This window comes from Herpailurus yagouaroundi, unplaced genomic scaffold, assembly GCF_014898765.1.
Source record: "Herpailurus yagouaroundi ecotype Mexico unplaced genomic scaffold, PumYag 250, whole genome shotgun sequence".
Taxonomy (NCBI): Eukaryota; Metazoa; Chordata; class Mammalia; order Carnivora; family Felidae; genus Herpailurus; species Herpailurus yagouaroundi.
In genome coordinates this window covers 8,394,034-8,411,767 of record NW_024412467.1, presented here as the reverse complement: position 1 = coordinate 8,411,767, position 17,734 = coordinate 8,394,034, and the positions used below count along the sequence as shown (strand labels likewise).

At 43.0% G+C, this 17,734-nt stretch overlaps 1 protein-coding gene across 5 annotated transcripts in view; it reads left to right on the top strand.

The window, feature by feature from the left end:
- RNF144B (ring finger protein 144B) overlaps positions 1-17,734 on the top strand; it is a 184,220-nt gene that overhangs the window by 110,902 nt on the left and 55,584 nt on the right. For all 5 annotated transcript variants that reach the window (XM_040460601.1, XM_040460602.1, XM_040460603.1 and 2 more), the window contains exon 2: positions 3,429-3,626. In XM_040460601.1, coding sequence (XP_040316535.1) covers positions 3,462-3,626 — 165 coding nt within the window. In that variant the 5' untranslated portion in view covers positions 3,429-3,461. The remainder of the gene's footprint in view (positions 1-3,428; positions 3,627-17,734) is intronic.

Here is a 17,734-nt window from a genome sequence, read left to right as displayed (position 1 = left end):
ACACACACACATACACACACACATACACACACACATACACACACACACACATACACACACACACAAATAACGACAAATAAAGTGGACAGGAAGAAACTTGGAGGTAATAGATATTTAAAAAAAAATTTTTTTTAAATGTTTATTTATTTTTGAGACAGAGAGCATGAACGGGGGACGGTCAGAGAGAGAGGGAGACACAGAATCTGAAACAGGCTCCAGGCTCTGAGCTGTCAGCACAGAGCCCGACGCGGGGCTCGAACTCACAGACCGTGAGATCATGACCTGAGCCGAAGTCGGACGCTTAACCGACTGAGCCACCCAGGCGCCCCGGAGGTATTAGATATTTTTATATTTTTATAACTTTGGTTTTTAACTCACAACGTAAGGATATGGCAGGTGGTAAGACCATGTTTCACTATTAACTTTTTTTAAATATTTATTTTTGAGAGAGAGAGAGAGTGCAAGTGGGGGAGGGGCAGAGAGAGGGGGGACAGAGGATCTGAAGCGGGCTCTGCGCTGACAGCAGAGAGTGTGACACAAGGCTCGAACTCATGAGCGCCAAGATCATGACCTGAGCCGAATTTGGACGCTCAACCAACTGAGCCACCCAGACACCCTCAAAAGACCATTTCTAAGGGATAATCTAAGGAGTATGCAATTATGTCTTCATTTTGTGAGTGTCCTATGTCTCTTTCTAAAAAATGTTATAGGGGCACCTGGCTGGCTCAGGCAGTAGAGCATGAGACTCTTGGCCTTGGGGTTGTGAGTTCAAGCCCACATTGGGGGTAGAGATAAAAAATTTTTTTTTAATTTTAAAAATTAAAAAAAAAATGTGGTTTGAGACTAAGAAATAATTGACTTTGCTGAAGAATTCCTATATCTCCTGCTGTGTTGGAACAGCAGGACTTACCTGTTCCTAACAGCTTCCTCCAAATGGGCTCTTCCCGTAATTGACATTTGTGACATGGGGAGGTTCTGGTCTGTGTCAGTCCCCTCTTCCCTCCAGAAGCATTTACTGGCTACATTTCTTCTTCTTTGCTGTGGCCTTCTCCACCTCCTCTCACCCCTCCTCCTCCTTCCTTTAAAAAAACTTTATTAAGTTTTAACATTTTATTTCCAGTGTAATTAACATACAGTGTTATATTAGTTTCAGGGCTACACTGAAGTCATTCAACAATTCTATACGTTACTCAGTGCTCATCAGGCTAAGTGTACTGGCTGCATTTCTTCTTGATGTTTGACTAGGGATTTCTCTTTTTGTGGGCAAAGATCATCAGAATATGGTGTATACACCATGTGGGGAAGATAGAAATGTGAAGACAGCACTTGGATGAAATTGGTGATGTGTGTGTTACTTGGAGAAACAAACAGGTGATGGTTGTCTAAGCATCACCTGGAAAGAGGAGAGAGGTAAGATCACTAATTGACCCTAAAGAGAGATTTTTTTTCTTTAACTTCAAAATCCTGAATTTTATACGTAGGTTGATTTGCTCTTGGGTGATAGCTCATTAATAGGTAAATAAGAACACCACATCTTAAGCTGTATATGGCCTTTCCCAAGAAATACTATCATGGAAGCCAATTATCGGTTAGCTTCCTATTTAAATTTATTTTTAATCAAGTCTACTACTGAGGGACTAGGTAAAAAGCCTTGAATATTTCAGGTTACTAGAGTTTATAATAACTGTTGATTCTTTCTGGTGTGACATTAAGAAAGTTAGTGCAGTTAGATCTCCTATATCTTTTTTCTTTCCATCCAATACAATTTGTTTTTTTCTCCCTTGTCATACTTTTGTACCTGTATGTTGAGACATAAGCCACTGTGGGGCTACATAACAAATGCCAAACATGTAATTTCTTTTGCTCCAAAATGGGGATGAGAAGAGTCTGGTTCTTGTAGGGGGAGAGCGTATTTACATTTATTTCTGTGGCAGAATTTATTAGGATTGGCCATACTCTCTTGAAATGGTAAGAACTTTAGGATTTTCCTTCTCTTTAATTAGAACATGAAATTTCTTGATGTGCTATAAACTATAGATTACTTTCACAATTATTTTACCTCTTCTAAAGGTAATCTGAATAAAAACAAGTAGAAGGGTTTCAGTTATAATTTTTATTTTTCAGTGTAGGAAAATCCTATTGTCTCGCCATATTTAGAGACAGATTTTACTCTGCACAGTTTCGGTGACCTTCGATAGTTGTAGTCATGGGCTGTTTGTCTCTTTATCTCTTTGTCTCGGGTTTCCTCTCTCCCTACCCCTTCTAACTTCTTTCTTTCCCCGTTCCATCCTTCCACATAATATCCAGTCTCTGGTGTAAGGGGCCAGGACTGGGCTTGGTCTCAGAAGATGGAGGTTCGAATTTTGCTCTGCTCTATACAAGCTCTGAGAACCCAGGCAGATTATTTAACTCCTCTTCAGAAGAAGTTATGATTGCTTAGCATCTCTATAAGATGAAGGAAATAATCATCATGGTTGCAAAAGAGTAAATGCAAGGACATATGTGACAGAACACAATTAGCACTGATCCCCCCTTCAAGAAAGTTGATTGGTATGAAACCTATAGAACGTAAAGTGTACCATTTCAGTTGTTGTAAGTGTGTAATTCGGTGGCATGAAGTACACCCACAGTGTTGTGTAACTATCACGTTCTCCATTTCCAGAACTTTGCCATCATTCCCAACAGAAACTTTGTACCCATTAAATGGTAACTCTGTATTTCCCCCTCTCCCAACCCCACCTTTCTACTCTCTGTCTCTCCGCATATGATGGCTCTAGATACCTCCTATTGATGGAATCATACGATGTTTGCCCTTTCGTGTCTGGCTTATTTCACTGAGCATAATGACTTTAAGGTTCATCCTCCTATTCCCTTTTAAAGGTGAATAATATTCCATTGAATGTTCATATCACATTTTGTTTATCCCTTCATCTCTTGATGGGCATTTAGAGTGTTTCCACTTTTTGGCTAATTGTGAATAATGGTGCTGTGAGCATTGGTGTGCCAAGTATCGGTTTCCATCCTGGTTTCAATTCTTTTGGGTGTATGCTGAGAAGCAGAATTGTTGGATCTCATGGTAATTCTTTGTGTAATTTTTTGAGTGGGGCATCCTATTTTCAAGTTGTTGTTGTTTTTTTTAATCTGTTGGATTATAGTATGCAACTCCTAAATGGCGTGTTTATTCCTTGTGGTCTTTTCGTTCCCATAATTTACATTATATGAGTCAGTATGGTGAGGTCACCTTCAATTTCTCCAGGAGCACCTTGCCAAGGTGGCAAGCTCTATAGGCCATGGCTCTCAGAAATGCCTTTGATGTATGCCTAGATATCCCGGAAAGTGAAGGTTTGCTCTGTTGGTGCCCAAATGTGTTGGTTAAACAACAGTTGTATTAATGAATGCAATGTTTTCTGCTTTGGACCTTCCTGTAGGGGTTGAGGAGACTGAAGAAGGCTGATGGGCTGATGGGCTCAGCTGGTAGGTTCCACTGTCTCACCATGACCACCGAAAATCCGACGCCGGGAGACCTGGCTCCGTCCCCCCTCGTCACTTGCAAACTCTGCCTGTGTGAACAGTCCCTGGACAAGATGACCACACTCCAGGAATGCCAGTGCCTCTTCTGCACAGATGTAAGTTCTCCTTGAAGCTTTCATCACGAGCGTGAGAAAATACAACGGGGAGAACTGTCAAAGCCCAGGATAGATTTCGGTGGCTTTCTCAGAAACCAGGGTTTGCTACAACAGCCTTCTGTTTTGGAGATTAATTCCATGTTTGGGTCTGTTTCCAAATAGTGTCTGGAATGGTAAATCCCGTATTTACTGTTTTTTAGGCAAAGCATAATGTATACGTGATCTTTAATTACTGGTTGAATAAGAGGATCTGTTCTTAAAGTGCTAGGTAAGAAACAAAATAGAAATATTTTTCACACATTTTAGTTAACTCCCATCTGTAAGGAGCTCATCCAGTGTTGGATAATAGACCAGGTGGCTGTTAACTGAATTTTCTTTCATATACTCTCTCGTCTCTTACAAAGCACATGATACATAACTCTTTTACTTTGTGCTTATCTCCCCCCCCTTTTTTTTTTCTGTCTTCACAATATGCTGAATGGTACTTATTCCTCATAATAAAGAGAGTATGTAGATAGATCTCCAGGAGTGGGCCTTCGTCTTTTAGTGTGACACTTGGTATCAATGGTCATGACCTTGATGGTGCATTTCCCTGGAGTCTGGTTGATTAAGGTGTGAAGATAGGAAACAGACTGTTGAATTCAAGGTGGCTACTGCAAGTGTGAACCCAGTGGTCCTATTCAGATTTTCATTTATTCAAATATCTTTTGAGCTCCTACCGTGTGCCAGGCACTCTGCTGGTTGTTGTCCCATAGGGAAGATGGACTCATTGAAGGAACTGTCCAAGTTTGGCAAGGTCAAGGGTAGCTAGATGTAGTATACCAGCAGACTGTCTCGCCTGCTTGGGGATGGGAGGGGGCATCCTGGTGGCAGTGATCTCTGAACTGAGGCTTTAAACAAGAGTTGTAAATTGACGCTCATGGGTCATGTCTGGGCTCAACACATTTTTATTTGGATCCCCAATTGGGAAATTTCATGAAAAAATGAAAAAGTGGTAAGATCTAGCTACTCCATCCAGGCCTGTATTTGTAGGCCCCAAAGAGACGATCTTTCCTCTGTTTATATTACCTTCCTGTCTCCTGTATGTATTTGAATCAACTACTCTTTTTTTTTTTTTCTCCAACGTTTATTTATTTTTTTGGGGACAGACAGACAGAGCATGAACGGGGGAGGGGCAGAGAGAGAGGGAGACACAGAATCGGAAACAGGCTCCAGGTTCTGAGCCATCAGCCCAGAGCCCGACGCGGGGCTCGAACTCACGGACCGCGAGATCGTGACCTGGCTGAAGTCGGACGCTTAACCGACTGCGCCACCCAGGCGCCCCTTGGATCAACTACTCTTAAAAAAATTTTTTTTTCATGTTTGTTTATTTTTGAGACAGAGAGAGACAGAGCATGAACAGGGGAGGGGCAGAGAGAGAAGGAGACACAGAATCCAAAGCAGGTTCCAGGCTCTGAGCTGTCAGCACAGAGCCTGATGCGGGGCTCAAACTCACGGACCACGGGATCATGACCTGAGCCAAAGTCGGAAGCTCATCCAACTGAGCCACCCAGGCGCCCCATGAGTCAACTACTCTCTTAAACCGAGGATGAATTAAGAGTCATGCGGGATGCAGACTGGCATCTCAGCATGGCAGAGGCCTGATGTCCAAGTTATAATATTTACCTTTTATCTGTGCTTTGGTAGGGCCTCATCTGGGCAGACTGTTATTATTTATTAGACAAAAAGTGTAATAATCACCAGACAAATCTAGGTTTCATGCCCTGACTAGAGAAGGAAATTGAATAGTTCAGGTATAGTGACCAGTGCTTAAATCAAGGGAAGCAAGGACAGAGGAATCATTAAGGATGTAGAGTCATTTATAAAGCGGTGTATTTACTAAGCATACTTTTTTTAAAAAATAGATTAACAATTTAAGGTGAAATAAATTTTGCTCTTTCTTGTTAATTTCATCAAAATGTCATGTTCTCAAGCCCATTTATATTGATTAAAAAACTTTTTTTGATTGAGGATTAGGGTAGGGAGAAGCCTTGGAATGATTTTTGGGTAAAAAGGAAAGTGACTAGGGATGCCCAGGTGGCTCAGTCGGTTGAATGTCTGACTCTTGATTTTGGCTCAGGTCATTATCCCAGGGTGGTGGGATCCAGCCCCATGTCAGGCTCTGTGCTGGGCCTGGAGCCTGCTTAGGATTCCCCCCCTCCCCCCTCCCCTCCCCCCCCCCCCCCCCAATGAAAATGAAAAATAAATAAAAAAGGAAAGTGACTATAATCCTTTCCTTAAGTTTTGAACTCTGGGATCCAAAGATGACGAGTGTCCCAGGATCTGTGCCAGTCACTGGGATTTATCAGTTTGAGAAACAAAGCCAGCAGAGGTCCTCGCTTTTAGGGGCTTATATGCTATCAAAGGCAGTTGCATAATAAACAATAAACATAATAACTGGGTGAGTTACAGAGGATTGGGCAACAGGGCTTAGAGAAAAGGCAGAGCAGGGCCAGGAGGGTGGAGTGCAGGTGGGGGCTGTTGCAGGTGTAGCAGGCTGTGAAGAGGACGCCTCGTTCAGTGACGTCTGTGCTTGGTCCTTCCTCATGTTATCAGTGTGTGTTGCTTAAGGAAGTGACCTTGTTGTTGAGGGGCAGCTTCGGTTTCCTTTGGTCTTGCTTTGCTGCTGAATGCTGTGCTTCTGAAAGGATTCTTTCTGACCTTCTCACATAATTTTTGGACCCTTGCTAATCTTTGAAACAAAGGAGTCAGAAGCAGCGTTTGGTTAAAGGCAGGAGGGAAATTTTTGTCTGGGAGTTAGTGATGTTTGAAAAGCAGGATACGGAGTTCAGGTTTTGCCATGAGACCTAATAGTTCAGGATTCAAGTTTGTGCTTGTCAGCGCTGGGTAGAGGGTCCACAGGCAGAGGTGGTACCTCATACTGACAAGGAGTGCACGCTGTCACAAGGATTGGTGCACGAGATCTCAGTTCCCAGTTAAAAACAACACAACGGCTTCTCGGTTCCCCTTTGGCAATTTGAGGGTAGGAGTTAGGACAATGAGAGTATTCTGTCATCTATGATCAGACTTCCTCATTGTTGGGGAGTACTCCAAACCAGAAAGTCAAATGGCTTGGTAGTTTTTATATCTCTCTGATGCTGGAACTTTTAAAAAACTATTAAAAAATGTGTCCAATCCCGCACATTTTAATTTGCACTCCAGTATAGATATTCAATGTTAATAGTAAAGGTATCAGATGTGTTTTGCGTTTTCAAGGCTGCAGAGAAATATGTGACACATTTGAATCAGCCATATACTACTAATTTCTGACTTTAAATATGATTGCATGACATCTTCTAAGTATTGGCTGGGAAAGACTTCTCGCGCATACCGTGTCTTTGAGATGGTGTTGCTAAGATCCTTCTCCCTCCCTTCCTCATTATGAGAGGGGTCAAATGGAATGGTCCCCCTGCTGGATGCGGTACTGGTATACTTTCATAATTTAATAAAGCTTTTTATACATTCTGTCCTTAAGAATGTATAAGTACATTCTTGTTTTCCCTAAGAAGTATCCCTGACCACGTTGCTGTGAGCTTAAATTCTCTCTGTTCCCAAGATCAGTGTGCTCTGGGAGAGCAGTGTGGATAGATGTGGGGTGTCTGACCTGACCATTGGACGTGAGCCAGGTCATTCCCTATCTTTAGGGAGATCGGGCCTTCCGATAGGTGCCCCCAACCCACGTGCGTTCTGTGGACCTCTAGTGCTGTGAAACAGAGGTGATCCTTGACTAAACTGTCCCATGGTCCGATTAGCTCAGAAACTGGTATGTTCTCCATTCCTTTCTCGGAAGGATCATAATGCATTCTAGAGGCTCTGTGAAATCTTGTGGTTAAAAGAAAAGCAAGGGGACCATGTTTAACTTCTCCTGAGGAAGCATCCCCACCTTTTTAGGGGACTACCCATTAACTTCCCCACAACTCCGGCTCTGGAGAACACTGCTTCAAATTATTCCCTGTAGGTAATTCTTGATTTAAATGACATCCAGAGAAAGGAATGTGATGGACTTTGCTTCAAATAATCCATGAGTATAGCTCGTTTCTTGTTGAAGGAAACTTAACGTGTTCTATTTCTGATGACAGTTTCTGTTAGACTCTTTGCTCAGCTGTAATATACAGAAGAAAGTGTGGCATAAAGCAAGGAGCAAGGAAGCTAAATATATAGGACAGAGATGGGCCTAGCTCTCATTAGCATGGCTGAACTCACAGACCATTACGTGCATTGTGGAGTCAAGAAGTTGATATTGTGGGGTTATGGAGCGAGGTGTTGCAAAATTACTTGCTCTTGTACTTGAAGGTTAAATATCCCAGGGATGTTCGTCTACTAACTAATGATATGCAAAAACTCTCTCTTTCTCTCTCCTGTGGATTTAAATAACTCAAACATGAAAATTCAAAATTTCCTTTTCTGGCATTTGCAACATACTCCTCCAGATAATGATACCACACAGTTATAATTCAAGTGGAAGAAAAAAAATTCACAAAAGTCCATTATCAAAGGAGGGAAAATTTGTGGGTTTGCTCCCCTGTGAGCAATTTTTGCCTCTCTGATTTATTCTGGAAGCTATTTCTGTCAGCCACGAATTAGAGCATAATGGAGACACAGTTGTTGCTTGTTTTTATAACCTAGATAATTTCACCTGAAAAGAGTCGGTATGTTGGGCATGGCCTATTTACCTTTCAGATTAAAGACAGGATGTGCTGAGCAAAAAGAAAATAACGTCCAGCCGTATTCTTGACTTTTTTCCATTACATTTTGTTGGCTCTAAGTAGTTAGAACTCCTTTTACTATTCATTTCTCTGAGCCAAATGGATTTTCCAATGTTTAAAAAAGTGAGAGGAAATATAAAACTTTTTAGACCAAGCCCTTCTTTTCCTTGGGGCCTGTTGAGTGACCTTTAAGAAAAGCCCACATATGGCCTTGGAGACATTTACAGTTTGGAAAGATTTGCAGTGCGTGCGTGCGCTGGCGCATGTGTGCGTGTGTGTGTGTGTGTGTGTGTGTGTGCACGTGCATGTACCCGTGCACACATGTGCACCCGCATGGGTTGGTAGCTTCCAAATGAAGCAGAGAACCTGCGGGTGTTTGTGCCTGGATTCTAACTGGTAACTACATTAGGATTTCAGAAGGAATGACATTTTTTGACTACCACCTCCATTTTCCCTTTCCAGTGCAGCGTGGTGGTTAAGAGTGCAGATTTGGGGGTGTCTGGTGGCTCAGTCAGTTGAGCGTCCGACTTCGGCTCAGGTCATGATCTCATGGTTTGTGGGTTTGGGCCCTGTGTTGGACTCTGTGCTGACAGCTCAGAGCCTGGAGCCTGCTTTGGATTCAGCGTCTCCAGTTCTCTCTGCCCCTTCCCCCCCTCCCCCCCCCCTCTTTCAAGAATAAATAAACATTAAAAATTAAAAAAAAAAAATTTAAACATGAGTGCAGATTTGGAGGTAGGAAGACCAGGCTCAGGTTCAGGCTTTCTCATCAACGTGTGTGACTTTAGGCAAGATCTTTGGCTTCTCTGAACCTTCCTTTCCTCTCCTGTGGGGTGGAGGGAGGTAGGGGGATGATCATCCCTATCTCAGAGAGTGGTAGGAGGCATTGAGTGAGAACTCCAGTCAAGTGCTGAGTCTCTTTTAAGTTGGGGCTGTTTTAGTTCTTTCTTTCCTAATAAGTTCTACTGTGTGCTGAGCTGTTCTGTTTTTCAGTAATGTTTTAGAGAAAGGAAATCCTGTAAAAACTAGACCATCTTCCTCTTTAGCCTTTTATAAGAAGATAGTTTTATAGGTGATTTCAACCTTACTACTATTCTGAGACACCCACAGACTGGCAATTAGGGTAGAGAGAGAGATTTCTCTGTTGGATTTGTCCAAAGATTGGCTAATGGCTCGGGGCTTCGATTGAAGAGCGAGAAGTAGGACTTCGAGGAAAACCAGCACAACTTTAAAAGTGAATAGATGAGGGTATCTCCCCAAAGAACATGAAAACACTAATTTGAAAGGATATGTGCACCCCATATTTATTGCAGCATTATGTATAATAGCCAAGCTATGGAAGCAGTTCAAGTGTCCCTCAATAGATGAATGGATAAACGATGTGGTGTATATACACGAGGAATATTATTCAGCTATAAAATAGAATGAAATCTTGCTATTTGCAACAACATGGATGGATCTAGAGAGTATCATGATAAGCAAAATACATTGGTCAGAGAAAGACAAATACCACATGATTTTACATATATGTAGAATTTAAGAAACAACAAATGAACAAATGAAAAAAAAAGCAAACCAAAAAAACCCCCAAAAAACAGACTCTTGACTACAGAGAACAAACTGGTGGTTACCAGAGGGGAGGTGGGTGGGGGATGGGTGAAATACGTGATGCGGGGATTAAGAGCACACGTATCGTGATGAGCCCTGAGTTGTGTATGGAAGTGTTGAATCACTGTATTGTACACCTGAAGCTAATATGGTACTGTCTGTTAACTATACTGGAATTAAAATTAAAATAGTCAAAATAAATAAAACCTTCAAAAAACCCCGTAACAGTGAACAGATACGAACATTTCTGATGGATGTAAGAGATCAGATGGCCCAGTATCTCAGGCTACCATTTATTTAAAAGCTGATTACCTCCAATAAGAATATAGTAATAGAATAACTTGTTGGCTTGATATGTATAGACTAGTATCATTTTGACTATTTTTTATTGAGAATTCTCTGGAGCTGCAGGAAATAACAAGGCATCGTAGGCCAGCAATGTCACAAACATTTTTTTGTCCCCTCCTCTAGTCGTGGCCTGAGGCACTAAAATTCTCCAGTTCTCTGCCTTCCCGTCTTGTAGTACATTAAATGCACAGAAGTAAATTCTGCCAATTTAAGGCCTTCTCTGATTCCGTTGGATTCTGCTACTAAAACATTTCAGTTTACAAGGTTAGTCTTCGGCTTTCCCTTCACTTTACTTCGGGGTAAAGTGAAATTATCTGTGCCAGGTTTTCAGTGACTTCATCTGACATCATTTATTTGTAAATGACTTCAGTATTCTCACTGCTGAAACTTAAAAGGGTTCTGAGGATAATGACTTTGACTTTGTATTAGTCAAGTCACTGATTTGAAATGCAAATTCGATACTCTATTTTCCTACCGTGGAGGGAGCTGCTGCAGGCCAGATAGCATCGGAGAAACAGGAGCAAATTGTAAGAGCGTGAGAAACCGAGTCAGGATGACTCAAGAAGGAGTTGGCTTTCTGGACCCAAGTTCTCATCCACGCCTAGTGCTCACCACTCACTTACTCAAGGCAAGTGGTGAGGTGTAGCAAGACTGAAGAGCAGTAAAAGGAAACCACACTCTTTGGGCTGAGCATCTCTGTCGTAGCTCCTTTCTGGATGCCAGGATGGTTTCACATCTGAGACTGGGTCTCAAATCTGGTTGCTTGGGCTCCATTGATTCAACGGACACAAAAATATTTATTGTGCCACGGATCGTTCTGACGGTCAAGATATGGTCGTGAGCAATTGGATCAAGGCCTAGTGTTTAGATAGCTCAGATTTTAGTGCGGGGCACAGATACTGACAAGCAGGTACTTGTTGGTATGATGATAGATGCTCTGAGTTAAAGCAGGGCAAGGGGATAGCAAGTGGTGCAGGAGAGGGGTTCCTACTATGCATCGGATGGTCGGGGAAATCTCACCAACAAGGTATTATCTAGGCAGAGACATGGAGGGCCTGGGGAACCGGCTGTATACATATTAGGCAGAAGAGAGTTTTGGGCAGAGGGGAGCAGTGTGGCAGTCTGAAACTGGGGTTGTGTTTGGTGTTCAGGTACAGCAAGGAGGTGTGTGTGTGTGTGTCTGTCTGTCTAGCAGGGGGGACTGTAGGAGATGAAGTCGGAGAGGTAGTGGGGTCTGTCTGGAGGACCCTGCAGACTATCGTAATTATGGCCTCAGTCTCATGTGAGAACAGGAGCCTTCGGAGGATTTTAACCCACAAAGTTAATGTGATTTAATCATGTTTTAAATGGATCACTGTGGGGCGCCTGGGTGGTTCAGTTGGTTAAGTGTCTGACTTTGGCTCAGGTCATAATCTCACGGTTCATGAGTTTGAGCCCCACATTGGGCTTTGTGCTGACAGCTCAGAGCCTGGAGCCTGCTTCGGATTCTGTGTCTCCCCCTCTCTCTGCCCCTCCCATGCTCACGCTCTGTGTCTCTCTGGCTCTCAATAATAAATAAACGTTAAAAAAATTTCTTTTTAATGAATAAACATTAAAAAAATTAAAAAAAAAATAGATCGCTATGTTAATAAGGGTTATCCAGAGAACCAAATCCAATAGGAGATAGATGTACATATCTTCAGTATGAGATTGTGTGTGTGTGTGTGTGTGTGTGTGTATAGAGCGAGATTTATTATAAGCAATTTGCTTGTGCAATTATGGAGGTGAAGTCTCATGATTTGCTGCTTACAAGCTGGAGACTAGCTGCAGGAGACCTGATGGTGTAGTTCAAGTCTGAGTCTGAAGGCGTGAGAATGAGGAGAACCCCTGGTGTAAGTTCCTTCCTGAGGGCAGAAGACCAGTGTCTTAGCTCATGTGGTCAGGCAGAGAGAATGAATTCTCCCTTCCTCTGCCTTGCGGTTCTGTTCAGGCCCTCAGCTTATTGGACGAGACCCACTCACATCAGGAGGCAGTCTGCTTTCCTCGGTCTACCGATTCAAAAACCAATCTCATCTGGAAACACCCTGATAGATGCACCTAGAAGTAATGTTGCCCAAATATTTGGGCACCCCTTGGCCTGGCCAAGTTGACACGTAAGATTAACCATCACAGTCACCCTGGCTACTGCATAGAGAATTCACTACAGGAGCAAGGATGAAAGCAGAGAAGCTAATTACGAGACAAATATAATAATCCAGACCAGAGGTGATAGGGCCTGGGACCAGCAGGTGGTAGCCACTCATGTCTTTGGGTCCATTTTCTTTTATATAACATAGGGATGATAAGAAATCACCTAAAGTTATAGAGGAGATTGCAGTAGCTAATCTGGGTAAAGCATTTACACCAGTGCCCATAATGTAGCTAGCGTGTATGTAGCTCTCTACATAGTCTGATCATCAAAATTTTAGTCTGATCATCAAGATTTTGCTTGAAAACCTCCAGGATAACACTGACTATTCACTTATGGAATTTTAAACCCTAAGCTGTTTTTTCTTCTACATCCATTTGAAGCCTATTTCTTTAAAAAAAAAAAAAAATTTTTTTAATGTTTATTCATTCCTGAGAGAGACAGAGACAGAGTGTGAGCTGGGGTGGGACAGAGAGAGAGGGAGACACAGAATCCAATGCAGGCTCCAGGCTCCACGCTGCCGGCACAGAGCCCGACATGGGGCTCGAACCCATGAACCGTGAGATCATGGCCTGAGCTGAAGTCGGACGCTTAACTGACTGAGCCACCCTGGCACCCCGAAGCCTATTTCTATATAAATTCTACCTATTAGTGCTGGTTCTGTTGAAATCTAATTTGCATTCTACTCACCAGCTCTGTAATGTTCGAATGAGGCTTATCTTACTGTTTAGGATAAGATTACTCATTAAAAAGTCCCACAGTGCTCCATCCGTTGTGGGAATATTAATAAATAGTACTTCATTCCTCTTCCTCCACCCCTTTTTGTTGACACAGGCTTTGGAACAAGATTCATTTGCACAACATTCTTGCCTTTGATCATAGGTTGAACAAGTACTTCAGGCTCTTCTATATTCTCTTAGGAAAGCATATGGTATCAGGATAGGGGGGCGGTACTAGAATCTGGAACAAGATTTGATTTCTTTTTCACAAAGAAGGTTATAAAAAGATGGTATGTTGGCAGTCTGTGTTGGTATGTTATGGAGACTCTCTCTCTCTCTCTTTTTTTTCCCAAAGCATACCTTGCCAAAGTTTAATTTTTCAAACCACATATTGGAATGCAATAGGCTGGCCAAACATGCAAATCACCACCAGAGAGAGCAGGCAAAGTGGGAGCACAATGAGAGAAGTTACCCTTACATCCACTGAGTCACCCAAGTTTATCTGTTTGTTCTTTTGTTGTTATACCTTTATTCCAATTTCCCCCAAGTCTCTTCCCATCTTGATCTGATGCTATTCTTCCATTTGACACTGGCACGTACCAGCCACGGTGCTGTGGGCATAGACACATGGGTGCCGTGTGCATCCCCCATGATTAGTCTGGCTCGCATGGGGGAGTACGGTGTGCTCTGGGAGCATCAGGGAAGCCAATGAAACTAGACCTGGGGAGGTGAGGAGGGTTTCCTGTATGGCTGAGACCAAGAGAGGACTAGGGGGTTGCTTGATGGCAGTATTAGTGGGGCTGGGATAGGAAGAGTACCATAGGGAGGAGACGCAGCCATGTATGAAGGCACAGAGCCAAGAAAGTGGGGCATACTGAGGCACTGAACTGACAGAAAGCCCTGGAAAGTACTGTGGGAGGCATGGGGTGCTTGGGCATGAGGTTGGAGAGGCGAGCAGAGACTGGATGGGGAGGGTCTTGTATACCTTGTTACAGAGCATTATGGAGCCACAAAAGGCTTTGTCTGGGAGTGGGGTAGGGAAGGTGGCTCTGGAACAGAGTGGATAATGGTCTGAAAGGGAGAGAACGGGTAGGGTGAAGGAAAAAGGCTGGTGAGAGCTCAGAGAACACCCCCCTCATCCACACATGCTGCATTGACTATGGTAGACTGCCGTTTTGAGGTCTGGAGTATGAAAGTTATTTTCGTGTCCCACTTTCTCCTTCCTATGCATTTGGATACTAATGTCAGATTTCTTAAAATGTTGCTGTCAAAATGCCACTCCTGTTATTCCTTCATGTGCTCCTGTTTGAATCATCTTCCTTGGGGCTGTCACAAGTTCTGTCGCACAACATCCATTCAGACCACCTTCTGCTGTGCTCTCACATGACGTATTGCATACCTTCATGTCTTTTCTTTCCAGAATCTTTGTCCCTTCTTCCTTTAATTCCTAATGCAGTCTCGTTGCCTGGTCAGGGCAGTTACAAGTCAACAAACACTTATGATGATGAGAGAATACTAGATTGGGGGCATTTATTGGTGAAAAACTCAAACATGGTTCTTACCCGGGTGGCATTAGCTACCCTAGTGTAAAACGAGCATCTCTTTCCTGAGGGCATTCAGTATTAAAATCGAATTGAATAGATTTCATACAAATCTCCGCATTGCCTTACTTTCCAGTCATCTGACCGAGATCCATTTTATCCCTCCATCCAGATTCAAAGTCCACTGAGGACAGAAGCCCAAGAAAAAAGGCATCACCAATGATCAGTGTTGTCATAGTAAAGTAGCATGCACTCACCCACCTTATCTTTTCAAAGAAAAATTTTTTTCATGTTCATTTTTTGAGAAGAGAGACAGAGTATGAGTGGGGGAGGGGAAGAGAGAGAGGAAGACACAGAATCTGAAGCAGGCTCCAGGCTCCGAGCTGTTAGCACAGAGCCCAATGTGGGGCTCGAACCCATGAGCCATGAGATCATGACCTGAGCTGAAGTCAGACACTCAACCGACTGAGCCACCCAGGTTCCCCTTACCTACCTCATTCAGTGCGAGGCATTTCATCCATAAAATGATGACCCAAATCAGTCATTAAAAAATATCCCTACTTTTGGGGCGCCTGGGTGGCGCAGTCGGTTAAGCGTCCGACTTCAGCCAGATCACGATCTCGCGGTCCGTGAGTTCGAGCCCCGCGTCAGGCTCTGGGCTGATGGCTCAGAGCCTGGAGCCTGTTTCCGATTCTGTGTCTCCCTCTCTTTCTGCCCCTCCCCCGTTCATGCTCTGTCTCTCTCTGTCCCAAAAATAAAATAAACGTTGAAAAAAAAAAAAATATCCCTACTTTAAAGATCATGAAGTAGATATACAGTAATCCCTTGTTTACTAGTGTAACAAATTTTGGGGTTTGTGCGTTCACATTTTGAAGTCGACTCAACCCTCCCTCCCAAGCAAATCATTTACCCGATTGCCAAGTCCCTAAAGTACTCAGGGCAGGGACATTGACCTTGCCGGAAACAGAGAGCTACTCTGGTTAATGTGACGACTTCTGCAAAGTTTGCAGTAATTTCAGGGTGGGATGTATAGGGTTTTAGTTCCTCTGTTTATGTCTTTGTAGAAATAGGAAGTCAACAGGCAAATGAAGGCCCCAAGGGACAAGTCGGAAGGAGAGGGCACATGGCTGATTTCTCACTACTCTTCTGTCCATCCAGAAGGGCTTTTGGTCCCAGACTTTGACTTCAACTAAAACGCAAAGGTTTTGGTGACCAATCCCTTGTACGCTGATGCGGTAGAGAATGTAACTAGAAATATGGTGAAACCTCAGTTTCTGATTTTCTTCCTTCTCACCCCATTTCTCCATACCCTCTCTCTCTTTTTTTTTTTTTTAAGTTTATTTATTTTAAGAGAGCGCACGCGTGCAATCAGGGGAGGGACAGAGAGGGGGACAGAATCCCAAGCAGGCTTGATGCTGTCAGCACAGCGCCCCACACGGGGCTGGATCTCACAGTCCATGAGATCATGACCTGATCCAAAATCAAGAGTTGGACGCTTAACCCACTGAGCCACCCAGGCGCCCCCTAGTGTGGACATGCTTCTACGTAACGACATATAGACCCATCTTCATTTTTAAGTGTTATATAGTGTCCTGTGGGATGACTGTCAAAATTTATTTAATGAGGCCCTTCCTAATGGCCAGTGTTTGCTGTTATACATAAAAACGTTTGTACTTGTATAAATGTCGAGCTGTACCTATTAAGGAAAAATTCCTAGGAGTGGAATTACCTAATAAAAAGGCATGTGTATTCTAAGCTAATATGTATTGCCACATTGCCTTCCCAAACTGTTGTGTCAACAGCCCCCACCAGATGGGTAGGAAAGCCCCCTTCTTTGACGCTCTGGGTATTTTCAAATTTTTTACCTTCTGTAATCTGAGATGTGCAAAGAACACATCTCACTGTTGAATCAGGGCTTCCTCTTTTAAGGAGGAAGCAAATTGTGGCAAAAGAATCCTATCTCGTGAATCCATCTTTAAAAAATACACAGTATGTCCAGTGCCAGTACAGTTTCAGCTGATTTTAAACCATGGTACTCACAGTATTGTTAGAAAAATGGGTCCTATCAAGAGGAGTATGTTCTATGTCGGAGACATGAATGAATGAGAAAGCATTATGCTTATAACGTTGGTCCTCATGTTGGTGGGAGATGCATTATACCACAGAAGCGTTTACCTGCACTGATAAGATGTTGCCATGTAGGAAAAAAGAACTTATAAAAATTTAGACAAGTTGAACCCAAAGAGGTTGTAAGCTAACTAGAAAAGTTAACGTTAAACCTCCATTTTCTGGGTATTTAAGTGTATCAACAAGGATTGGTTATGCGATGTTTTTCAGATATGCCTGGCACCTCTTGGAATCAGGCTAGACCCAGTCGGTGCCTCATTTCCATGGAGATAAATGGCTCTGTGTTCGCCAAAAACCTCAATGGTTTTGAATCATTTCCCATCCCCAGTAGGGCGATCCTTTTGGTTTGACTCTTTTGGTAAGTGTTGGTGAGTTATTAGCCACTGGAATGTAGGGTTTTTATTTAGTCTCTTTGATCCTCAGTTTATTCATCTATTAAAAAAAAAATCAAGGAGGGGCACTTGGGTGGGTTAGTCGGTTAAGCATCTGACTTCAGCTCAGGTCACAATCTCACGGTCTGTGGGCTTGAGCCCCGTGTCGGGCTCTGTGCTGACAGCTCAGAGCCTGGAGCCTGCTTCTAATTCCGTGTCTCCCTCTCCCTCTGTCCCTCCCCTGCTTATGCTCTCTCTCTGTCTCTCAATCTCAATAGTTGATTAATAGTAAATCAACATTAATTAAAAAAAAATCAAGGAAAGACAAAGCATTTAAGTACCTGCCATGTAATAGGTATGAGAGTATTTTTTTCCCCTCATTTACTCTTACTCTCCAATTTACACATTAAGCATCACAGGATTGAGCCCCACATCAGGCCCCTCAATGACAGTGGAGCCTGCTTGGGATTCTCTGTCTCTCCCTC